Source organism: Antedon mediterranea, chromosome 5, assembly GCF_964355755.1.
Source record: "Antedon mediterranea chromosome 5, ecAntMedi1.1, whole genome shotgun sequence".
NCBI classification, from domain to species: domain Eukaryota; kingdom Metazoa; phylum Echinodermata; class Crinoidea; order Comatulida; family Antedonidae; genus Antedon; species Antedon mediterranea.
Window position 1 is genome coordinate 7,365,805 of NC_092674.1, and position 12,547 is coordinate 7,378,351.

General features: G+C 33.8%; 1 protein-coding gene across 1 annotated transcript; it reads right to left on the reverse strand.

The window, feature by feature from the left end:
* Positions 1-1,134: 1,134 nt before the first annotated feature.
* On the reverse strand, positions 1,135-11,925 carry LOC140049178 (E3 ubiquitin ligase Rnf121-like). The gene is made up of 8 exons (XM_072093999.1): positions 11,848-11,925; positions 10,165-10,205; positions 9,028-9,169; positions 8,187-8,341; positions 7,387-7,615; positions 6,854-6,987; positions 5,460-5,561; positions 1,135-5,125 (listed from the first exon to the last, which is right to left on the reverse strand). Exons 1-8 carry the CDS (start codon positions 11,920-11,922, stop codon positions 5,005-5,007), a joined length of 999 nt encoding a protein of 332 aa, XP_071950100.1. The 5' UTR covers positions 11,923-11,925; the 3' UTR covers positions 1,135-5,004.
* Between the last annotated feature and the right edge of the window lie 622 nt (positions 11,926-12,547).

The window sequence follows — 12,547 nt, forward strand, 5'->3', positions numbered from 1 at the left end:
GAACGGCAGTGTATTCTGTTCCGTAAAACGGAACGAGTGTGAAATTACTTTAATATTGATAGGCAAATCGTACAAAAGAATTGAACGGCAGTGTATTCCGTTCCGTGAAACGGAAGAGTGTGGAAGTAGCCATGGTGATAGGCAAATCGTATAGATGAATTGAACAGTGTATCCGTTCCGTGAAACGGAACAAGTGTTAAAGTAGCTTTCAAAATCGAAGATGAATTGAACGGCAGTGTATTCCGTGTGAAACGGAACAAGTTTGAAAGTAGCTTTAGGCCCAATGTTCATAGGCAAATCGTATAGATGTTGAACGGCAGTGTATTCCGTTCCGTAAAACGGAAAAAGTGTGAAAGTAGCTTTAATGTTCATAAGCAAATCGTATGAACGGCAGCGTATTCCGTTCCGTAAAACTGAACAAGTGTGAAAGCAGCTTTAATTTGGATAGGAAAATCGTATAGATGAATTAACTGCAGTGTATTCCGTTCCGTGAAACGGAACGAGTATAAAAGTAGCTTAATGTTGATAGGCAAATCCTATAGATGAATCAACAGCAGTGTATTCCGTTCCGTGAAACGGAACGAGTATGAAAGTAGCTTAATGTTGATAAATCCTATAGATAAATCAACAGTAGTGTATTCCGTTTCGTGAAATGGAACAAGTGTGAAAGTAGCCGCTTAATGTTGATAGGCAAATCGTATAGATAAATTGTAGGCTATGGCAGTGTATTCCGTTCCGTATAACTGAAAAAGTGTGAATGCAGCTTTAATGTTCAAAGGCAAATCCTAATGAACGACAGTGTATTCCGTCCCGTGAAACGGAACAAGTGTGAAAGTAGCTTTATGTTGATAGGCAATTGTATAGATGAATTGAACAACAGCGTATTCCGTTCCGTGAAACAGAACGAGTGTGAAGGAGCTTTAATTTGATAGGCAATCGTATAGATGAATTAAGCGCCAGTGTATTCCGTTCCGTGAAACGGTCGGAACAAGTGTTGAACGTAGCTTTAATGTTGAAGAAAGGCAAATCGTACAAATGAATTGAGCGGCAGTGTATTCCGTGTGAATAGTTGTTGATAGCCAAAAGTGTACATATTATTAAAACATTTTCTTTTTAGTTCAAATTTTTAATCCGGAATAGTATAAAATTGTGATTAAATACAATAATAATAATAATTGACGAAAAAGACAAATATACAATAATTTAATTTACAATAACATAAATTAATTTACATAAACAGTTTAATTATCTGTAGTTTAAAGATGTATTGTCATCGGAAAACGAAAAATTGATTATAAAACATATAACTCTCTAATTTACGTATAAACCTGTCTGAACATATACTGTAAATCAGTAATAAATCAACACTGTACCCATGTGAGCCAGATAAGGAACTGTTTTTGTTCGTCACAAAATATCTTTTTTTTTTAAATGAATACATCTTTAATCGGGATATACAGGGGTCAATATTCTCTAAATGGGCTAATATAGTTTGACAATAGGTAACTGTAATTTGTGGTACTACATCATTCATACTATACTGTAGTATAATTATTTACAGATGGATAAAATCTGCTAGGCCTACTACTAGACATTTTTACATGTAAAAACGTTCAATTTGTATTATTTTAGTCATTTTTAGAGAACAATACATCTTTAAATTGACAGTAAGGCCTGGTTACACTACACAATATAATATATAATTATTTGTACAATAATTGCTCATTTTGCAGAATTTACGAAGTTACTACCATAACCTGCAAATTTGGTGAACATTTTGCCTCGAATTTTTTGTAGCCTGAGGCAAAAGTTAATTGGGCCACGCGAACGGAAATCGGGAATAAGCTGGTATTTTCAACCCCTACAAACAGGCCCATATTTGGGTACATCACACTTCTTTATCACATAAAGTTTGATAGTGTATACAGAGCTTTATGGAAAGTCCCTATTGTGGACAACAGCACACCCACAACGGCTCCTATTTTGGACAGAAACAAATTACTATAATGGACAGACATTTAAACAACATTTTAATCACCAGAAGGGAAGCAAAGATGAGGAAAGCTTCAACCACATGGAGATGGATGGTGGAAAAAGAAGTAGAGGCTAATGAACAGAATGTACAGTAGCTAGAGCGACTGCAGGCAACAGGGACAGGTGGAGGCATCTGCTGAGACCTTATGGATATATGAAGCTAAGCAGTTAGAATGGAAGGAATCACTGTACAAAATAATGTAGTACAAATAGGCCTTTCAAGTTAAAACTTTTATGAATAAAAAGACGGATCACCTTAAAAAACATTACTAGATATGTATATTATAACAACAATTATAAAATAACAATATTTAAAAATAATATATTTTAATAACAATATATTGTGTGCATGGGGCAAAGTAGTGGAACTGCGGTTTGGTAGTTGATTGCTTATTATCTGCAAGAGGTCTTGGGTTCAAATCCAGTGGTCGTATTCGGCAATCACACATGGGTGAGATAAATCCATTTTTTAAAACAGTGCAAGACTTATGAGAGTCCTGTATTTTGTTAAGTATCTGTATCTCTAATAATCCTTTCACATCGCTTAGCAAAACTCTACTGCTTCAACATATGCATTTGTATGGTGTGTATAAAGCTCTGTCTACACAATCAAACTTTAGGTGGAAAAAAATGTGATGTGTCCATATATAGGCACAGAGTCATATCAGTACCATATTTGGTCATATCATTATTACTTTTTTTGGTCAAAATAGTTTGATAGTGTAGACGAGAGAGCTTAACTCCGGTGCTGTGAAAGGAGTATTATTAGAAGTGAGTTAAAATAAAAAAAATCTATAAATTATCAAAATTAATAAAAATTAGTTTGCCTAAATTTACAACAATTAAATTATGTATTAATTAAAACATGACATGTAATAATATATAACCGATACCGATAAACATTAAATTCAATAAATAAATTAAGAATTTAAACCAAAAAAAATTATGGTACAGGTAATTATGAATATTAAAAAAATTATTTTATAAACTAGATTAATATCATGTGTTTAAAATTGTTTGTATTATTTATGCAAATAAGTGTCAGGGTAGTCATGGAAACCATGATAATACGTATTGGAAGAACTGGTTAATACTGTACTAATTTTTATCCCTCAAAATGACGTTCATGAATTTGCATGAGGGTGACATAAATGGTGTATAAATGGTGTAACATAAAGCATGTTAATTTCACTGCAAATTAACTTAGCCAGTTTCTGTCAAGCAATTTATAGTGTATTGGGTAATGCCCTGTGTTGTATATCTCTAACACATCGTTTTTATTTTTATTTTGTTTGAGAGATTATTTCAGGGAATAGGTGTAATATTTAGGGTACAGGTAAGCTATCCTGCAATTCCTATTGTCATTACATGCATATTCATGTCGGCCTTTATGTCATCTAGTGTTAACCGTATATAACAGTTCACTCCCAAGTGAGTGGACTACAAACAGAAAATTGGTACTGATTTTTATTGAAGATGGGCATTACGAGAATGATCTGGAATGTCAATCATTGTGGTCAAGGCAATCACTGTGGTCAGAGTAATCATCTTGTTCAGTGCAATAATTGTGGTCAGGCCAATCGTTGTGGACAGGGCAATTTAAAAAACATTTTATAAATAGTGCGAGAATATAATTGTAAAACACAAAATCACCAACGTAGAACCCACATTTAGGATACCTCTGTTTGGGGACACTTTCCAGTAAAATAAAAGGAAAACAAAGGGGAGACCTTATCAAGAGAACACCTCTATTAAGAGGACACTTTGTTGGGTCCTGAAGGTGTCCCTTTAATAGAGGTTCTACTGTATTTCACAAATTACTTACTGAAACCTGTCTGTTTAATAAATTCAAGAATTTAAATACATCAATAAAAACAAAAATTTATTCTAAGCCTAAACCATAGTTTATTCCTTGAACAATTAAAACAATAATTGGTTGCCAAGCAACGAGGTAACGAATCCAATCTAGTAGTTGTCCATACAACACATGAGGACGTTCCCATCTATTGAAATGTGGTTAAGGTAAGATAATACGTATTGGAAGAACTGGTTAATACTGTACTAATTTTTATCCCTCAAAATGACGTTCATGAATTTGCATGAGGGTGACATAAACGGTGTATAAATGGTGTAACATAAAGCATGTTAATTTCACTGCAAATTAACTTAGCCAGTTTCTGTCAAGCAATTTATAGTGTATTGGGTAATGCCCTGTGTTGTATATCTCTAACACATCGTTTTTATTTTTATTTTGTTTGAGAGATTATTTCAAGGAATAGGTGTAATATTTAGGGTACAGGTAAGCTATCTTGCAATTCTTATAGTCATTACATGCATATTCATGTCGGCCTTTATGTCATCTAGTGTTAACCGTATATAACAGTTCACTCCCAAGTGAGTGGACTACAAACAGAAAATTGGTACTGATTTTTATTGAAGATGGGCATTAGGAGAATCTGGAATGTCAATCATTGTGGTCAAGGCAATCACTGTGGTCAGGGCAATCATTGTGGTCAGGCCAATCGTTGTGGACAGGGCAATCACTGTGGTCAGAGCAATCATCGTGTTCAGTGCAATCACTGTGGTCAGAGCAATCATCTTGTTCAGTGCAATAATTGTGGTCAGGCCAATCGTTGTGGACAGGGCAATAATTGTGGTCAGGCCAATCGTTGTGGACAGGGCAATTTAAAAAACATTTAATAAATAGTGCGAAATATAATTGCAAAACACAAAATCACCAACGTAGAACCCACATTTAGGATACCTCTGTTTGGGGACACTTTCCAGTAAAATAACCCAAGGAGAACAAAGGGGAGACCTTATCAAGAGAACCCCTCTATTAAGAGGACACTTTGTTGGGTCCTGAAGGTGTCCCTTTAATAGAGGTTCTACTGTATTTCACAAATTACTTACTGAAACCTGTCTGTTTAATAAATTCAAGAATTTAAATACATCAATAAAAACAAAAATTTATTCTAAGCCTAAACCATAGTTTATTCCTTGAACAATTAAAACAATAATTGGTTGCCAAGCAACGAGGTAACGAATCCAATCTAGTAGTTGTCCATACAACACATGAGGACGTTCCCATCTATTGAAATGTGGTTAAGGAAAAGGAACATTTTTAAATGTTGTGTGAACACAATCTGAAATAGAGGCAGGCAAGTGTAGATATTAAGCACAATAGTGAATGATAAAATCTAAAGCTCTGTCCACACTATCAAACTAGTTTGACAAAAAAAGTGTGATGTGCCCAAATACGGTGGTGATATGCTCAAATATGGTCCATATATGGGCAAACCACATGTTTTTGTAATATAAAGTTTGATAGTGTAAACAAGGCTTAAGTAAATAAATATAAAGAATAAAGAAAAAAAAATGTACTTGATTTTTCAACTAGCTTCGTATAATTAATAAAAGGATACGGATTTTTAAACAATCGCTTTAAGTCAACTTTCTCCTTACAGTAGGGACATATCTGCTTCTTACCCACAATGCACCACCCTCTTATACAAAACTCATGAAATCTGAAAGTAATAAATATAGTTAAAGGGTTAAAAAACCATCAATTAACATAGATACTGTAGAACTCTATGAAGGGACACCTTCAGGACACAACAAAGTATACCTTAATAGGGGCCCCTTGAATAGGGGTTGGCCTTGAGTAAAAACATACATTTCCACATCATTTGTTTCATTTAACAGGAAAGACTTTCCTTAAGAGCAATGCAAAAAAAAAATCCCAAAACAATACACTCTTTGGAAAAGTATATGTGCTCTCAATGACTGTACTGCAATATTTAGCTTTAGTATATACAATTCCACTGGAAATATATCAATGGCCCTGTTTCTGCTGCCAACTAAATACCGTATATTATACGGTATTTTTTGAATACCGTATATATACGGTATATTTTTGGCAGCAGAAACTGCGCTCATAAAAAATATACCGTATTTTGTATACCGTATTTTCCCCACAAAATTTGTGGATAAAATACGGTATTTACAAATTTATACCGTATTTTTTGTACCCGTTTCTGCTGCCAATAAAAATACCGTATTTTTTTTTTACATGACAAAAGGTCACCATTCGTGTTTTTATTTTCTGTCGCTGTTAGCTGCTTTACACACATGTATAGATATAGTCGGCGAAAATGTGGAGCGAATACGTCACAGTTTTACTAAATAAATGTGTGTGGGGAAGCTAAAATGTCTGACCAACTAAAAGGTAATAAAAGGGACAACCACATTTATAAAGACATTTCTAAAAAAATAAAGCAGGAGTATGGAATAAACTTGTCTCCAAAGCAAGTAAACTCAAAGCTGAAGAGCCTGCGAAAGCAGTACAACATTGCAAAATACAATAACTCGGGGAGGGAACGAATTAATTGTCCCCATTACGATGTTTTCTGTGCTCTCACAACATCTCTATCACTAGGGCTAGGCTGTTGAAAGTGAGACGTAAAACTTGCTTTATTGCGACTTTTAATTATCGATCAAATAAATGAATGGCAATTTGGGTAAAAAAGATGAAATTTAACACGACCACCCAAGAAGTATTGTTAGCAGAAACGGGGTACTAAAAAATACGGTATAAAAAATACCGTATTTTATACCGTATTTTTATACCGTATTTTGAGCAGTTGCAGCAGAAACAGGCCCAATGAATACAGACAGTACACAACATTGCATAGCACTATAGATTATTTACAATAACACTTGTATCTCAACTGTTTACAATTTTGGTGTAGTTACAGAAGCTATCAGAACACAGTATGTAGAAATCTTAATTCAATTACCAACCATTCAAAATACCAACCTGTGTTTACATCCTAATTCATAGGCTCTTTCAAGAACTTCTTCATCCTCATCTGGTATAAATATCTGTTGGCCGCAAACTGCACATATGTTGGCTTCTAACGTCCGGCCTGGCAAACCAGTTTTAGTATAATACTGAAACAAAGGCAAACGTTTTTTTTGTTTTACACAAGTTCCACTGATATAAAGGTGTTGTTTTTCAAATAAAGATTATTATAGTTAAGTATTAGGCCTAAAAAATGATTACATTAACCAAAGTTGACTGACCCTGAAAAATTTATAAAATCTAGGATTGAATAAATATTTATTATCTAGGCCTATAGTTTTTTTTTAAAAATTTTAGATTTTGGCCAAATAGAAGTTTTTATTCGTATTAAATTATTTGTCATTGAAAAACAAAATCAGCTTAAAAAGGGTGATTTTCATAGGTCTTAACAATTCCTTTTTACAGTTGGAAAAAAAAGAAGAAAATTTCACACAGCTCCTTTTGAGACTAATGTAACGATAAATTGTCTTTTGCATATCAACACTTACCCCTATATGAGCAGCCATAAATTCTGTAACTATTTCAGCGAAATCTCGTCCGAGAACACCATAATATAGGCCATAAAATAGCAGTAACACACCACAATCCATAGCAGTTTCGGTTCGAACAAGAAATAGTAAATTCAAATTAAGTAAAGTACCCATTACTATAGAATAGCCAGCGATTCCTAGGCCATAGCTAAGCTTGTATAGAATATAGAACCACTTGTAGACTAGCCTAGAAAATGGACAAAAAAACTAAGTTAAAACTACATTTTAAGGTTAGCAGTTAATAAAAAATAGTAACAGTTTTGTTTCAAATTATCATATAGATGTGATGTTTGTTATATGCAACTTTTGCAAAAAATTCTGAGGTAATTGGCCATTATATCGAATTGATTAAACTGTATAATTAAGTTATTAATTTAGTTAGTTAAGTACAGTATTAAAAAAGGTTTTAAAAACCAAGAAAAAGAAAGAATAGACAGTGCACACACATTTTTTTGGCTAAAGGCCCATTTATACTAGGACGATAACGATCGACGATAAATAGACAAATATGCATTTTTCATTCATAAAAAAAAAGAATATAACAACTTTTCATTCTAGAACTATAGAATAACCATCTATGCTTCCTTTGATGAAAATGATATTTTCACATGTCCAATCAAATGACGTCATGATTAGTAAGGGCAAAAATATCATGATTGGAATATTATTTTATCAAAGACAGCATAAATGATTATCCTTTAGTTCTACAACGAAAACCTTTCTAATTTGATGATGACGCACATGAGTAGTCAACTTACCGAGGTGTGGTGCCTGGCAATGGTTTTCTCGTAGCTTTGAATATAATATGACCTGTAATTATGCTAAATATAAACCATATAACAAGAAATCGCCACCAATGTGCATTAATTGAAAAGAAAAATGGAATAATCCACATTCCTGCTAAAGTGATAGCCTGAAAAATATAAAAAAATGACTTGTTAGTTTGGAATATACAGTAATAACGTCCATTTAGTACAGGTCACTGGCCAATGACATGTAATATTGTGACACGCCTATACAATCTCACAGTGAGTAACTGCCCTATTTTAACCAATAAATATTTTTTTTTAAGGGATACTTAATTTTTATATTCCACAATCTTTAAGACAAGGTTTGTTTGGATACCAGTAATGTATAGTATTAGTAGGCCTTGATAGCTTAAGATGTTCTGAACATATCAGTGGTGTAACGCAGAGGCCTAAGGCCCCTGGAACCATAAATGACACTGCAATGCTGGAGGCCTTGGATATCTTTTTCAACATATTTCAAAGCCTGTTCCTCTGGGTCCTGTTCAGGTGCCCCTGTAAGCTTCAGGGCCATTGGGTTTAGCCAGTGAGTGCTAATTACCGTTACGCCACTGGAACATATACATGCCTACATCTATCTATTGTATATCCCTCAACAAAGTATTTCAACTCCACTCAGTGTGTTGTTGTCTACATTGTCAAACTTTTATGCAACACAAAAATGTGCCCATATATGGACATAATGATGTCATATCACTACCATATTTGAGCATATCACCACCATATTTGAGCATATCACTACTATATTTAAGCATATCACCACCATATATGGGCACATCACACTCTTACTCACTTGATATGACTTGTAGCGTCTTTGTTTCCATTGAACTAATACAACTTGTGCAACTATGAGAACTGATATTAGAATGAGCACCATTTCTGCATGCATAGCCTCGTGACCTTTGTGCTTTTCATGAAGTCTTTTATGCTCAATTCTAAAAAAAAGATTTAACAACATAAGACATTTAATAGTTCTTGAGAATTTGTTTTTTACAGCATTTCTACAGACAGTATAGTAGTATAAATTATAAGGAAATCTTATATTGCGCCGGTATCCATCACAAATTAGATGCTCATGGCACATTGACACAATGCAATGAATGAAATCATGTAGTAAAGTCAAAGCTGATGATAAAGGTCTTATGTACTTGTCAATTGTATTACCCACTATACGAGCCCCGGGAGAGGTGCATCATTTGTCCGATGTGCGTTACCTTATGAATACCATGATGCACCCATATGTCAAAAAAGTGACCATGATGCACCCATTTGACGCACTGTGACCATGTTGTTTATGATATAGTGGGTGGTAAATTGACGGACATTGATAACCAATGTTCATTGATGTGACGTACCATCTAGGTTTTTTGACGCGCCTCTGAGTCAGTAATTATTTGCAAATGACGCACCTCTCCAGGGGGTCATATACTGTAGTGGGAAATACAATTGACAGGTGCATTAGTATGGTCTTAAATACTGGCAATCTTTACCAATTCTCACCAAGCCTAGTATAATAACGTGTAAATTATATGAAATTGAATATATTTATAGAGCTAATTGCATTTTTATCAATGAAATCTTTTAGAGCGATTTTGGCATGAAAAATGCTACTGTACATAAATCAGCTTCGAGAATGTACAATGCATTAATAATGTCTGTATTGCGTCAACTAGTAGTATGTTTGCATTGGCATAAATGCTGGCAAGTACAATGTACTTAAGGCAATGTTGACACAATAAAACATAGATTTTTAACAATTTTGATGACAAACTAATTGACTTTTATGAATTAACACTCTATATCCTATTTCATATCATTTACACTTTATACTGGTAGGACTTGGCAGGGTCTTAGTATCAATCTGTTTATTTTCAATAATCTTTCGTACCCACATAATATTATCTGTTTTTAGTTATTATTTTATACACACCTCCATTTTTCTTCATCAGAAAGCTTGGAAAGATCAATAGTCTGTAGATAAATAAGAAAGCAATTATTTATTTGTTAAACAACAACGATTAGGCCTATGTTACAATAAAAAAAAATTGTGCACAAAAAAATGTTTAGGCCCAGGAGCCCAGTATTACCTCCATGAGCTAGGCCTAGAGGCCTGTCACGATAAATATGGTCCGGGGCCAAAATCGGTCCGGCCGGACCAGTTTTGGCTCTAAAATTGTGGACAAAAGCAGTCCGCCACTGCCAAAATCGGTCCGGGCTTTTCTTCTGTCGATTTTAATTGAATTACTAGGCCTATGATGCTGTTTTAAGTTGTTTATGGCTAGAAAAATATCCCATGATATATATTAGTAAGTTATCTTGTCGGATAAATACTATAAATAAACGTATTTTATCTAAAAACATGACTTAGGTGTTCACTCATATTTCGGCCTGCCACACACTCACACGAACGGGTATGAGACGCTGATTTTGCCAGCTAGATTTTATTTATGATTGAGGCCTTTTTCCTTCCTCAGCCTAATCAATATTGGATAATTGTTTTATAATAATTGTATTGAATTGATATATTGATTGATTAACCATAAATAATTAATAAATTAAATTGTTTTTAACATCATGGGGAAACGAAGATGTTAAAAAAGAACAAAATGGATTAAAAACAGGCAGAGATACATATTGTATACAAAAAGCCTAACAATTACAGTAGTACTAATTAGTGATGAGTTACTACTAATAATGATAATAAAAAAAACAGGCTTAATTTATAATATTAAAATAACAAATAAAACCCCGTAGTTTTCAATATAATGACTAATCATGGCCTTTTTTTAATGATATATACATTATGACTCATTTTGCACACCATATATTTGTTAGACCGGACCATATTTGGCGGCCAAAACAGTCCTACTGCCCGGACCGATTTTATCCAGACCGGACCAGTTTTGGTGGCCAAAATTGGCCCAGCCAGACAGGTTTTGGCAGCCATAAATGGTCCCCCGGACTGATTTTGGCAGCCAAAACTGGTCCGCCGGACCGATTTTGGCCCGGACTGATTTTGGTGTGACACTGACAGGCCAACACATAAAAAATAATTAAAAGCAAACTACCAGTAATTTATAAAACTATAAAAGAAAAATGTTAAAAGCAATGGAATCAAAACAATAGTTTACCATACATAAAATAGGCTTAGCCTACGTAGTATACTAAATTATGTTTGTTTTAAACAAATATGTGAACAATTATTTTTAAATTTAATAATATAATAAATAAATGCCATTTTGATCATTTTCTACAAAGTCAACAATATTTATATAGACATAGAATCCAATCCAGCTAACAATTTTAACAATAACTAAAAGTGCAGCTTAACTAATAACTTTGTGGCATTTCCAGCACTAGGCCCTAGCCTACCAAGCAGCACTGGATGGTAAAGTAGCCTAGGCTAGTCCCCTTCACCCTCTCTCGTCTCATCCACTTCTCTACCGGCAGGAGGCCAGGCCTAACTTAACTAGCTAGGCTAGGCCTAGGCTAGGCCTAATCTCAATCTACCTAAAACATAGGCCTAAAAGTACAATATTTTTACAATAGTTATGCTGTATTACAAGATCATGCTAAAGTAAATGTTAATGTGCAATTCTAGTAAGACAATTACCGGCTTAACGATGTTTGGAACATTGTTATCTTGTACAACAATAATATTATTTGCTACGTTGTCGGCGGCTGCCATGTTTTTTTAGCAAGCAAAATGAAAAAGGCTTACGATATAGAGGGCGGTATAGACGTATTTTTTCAGCAAAATCGGGAAATCCCTGTTGATCAGACACACAGCCAGAGACGATCGAGAGCAGGATGTTTATTTTTTTCATACCTATTATTATTATATCATATAATGAAAAAGTTATTTCATTATTTATAAATAATGACTGACGTTTTAATTATTCAAACTAACTTAATTTATGTTGTAGTGTGGTGAGTTCTTGCAGCAAGCAAGAAGAATTTCAACTGTCACATGTTTGGCCTTTGACAAATAAAGTTTTCTTGTATCTGAATGTATCTGTATCTTGTCATTATTTATAGATATGAAAAAACATCAAAGTGATTAATTATTTATAGATTTATAAATAATGATAATATGTTTATTTATATATAGTTGAAACCTTTTCCAAGCTCCATTGTTGATGATGATGATGTCATCATGATGATACAAATTGACAGACTAAAAGAGGTAGTGACGATCTTTTATTTTCTTAAACAAAATTGAGTTGAATGTGATAGTAATATATGACTCTTGAAACAAAAAGTGGCAATTTAGATTTGGAAGCGCTTGATTAAATCAAGGACTTAAGCCCTGT

Bases quoted from the DNA above. Each gene is read 5' to 3' on its own strand.
- LOC140049178 (XM_072093999.1), bottom strand. From the start codon at position 11,922: ATGGCAGCCGCCGACAACGTAGCAAATAATATTATTGTTGTACAAGAT. The intron at 8,342-9,027 runs GTGAGTAAGAGT...TATATTTTTCAG, and splicing joins GACGCTACAAGTCATATCAA to GCTATCACTTTAGCAGGAAT. The intron at 5,126-5,459 runs GTATCCTTTTAT...ACATTTCAATAG, and splicing joins AAGCGATTGTTTAAAAATCC to ATGGGAACGTCCTCATGTGT.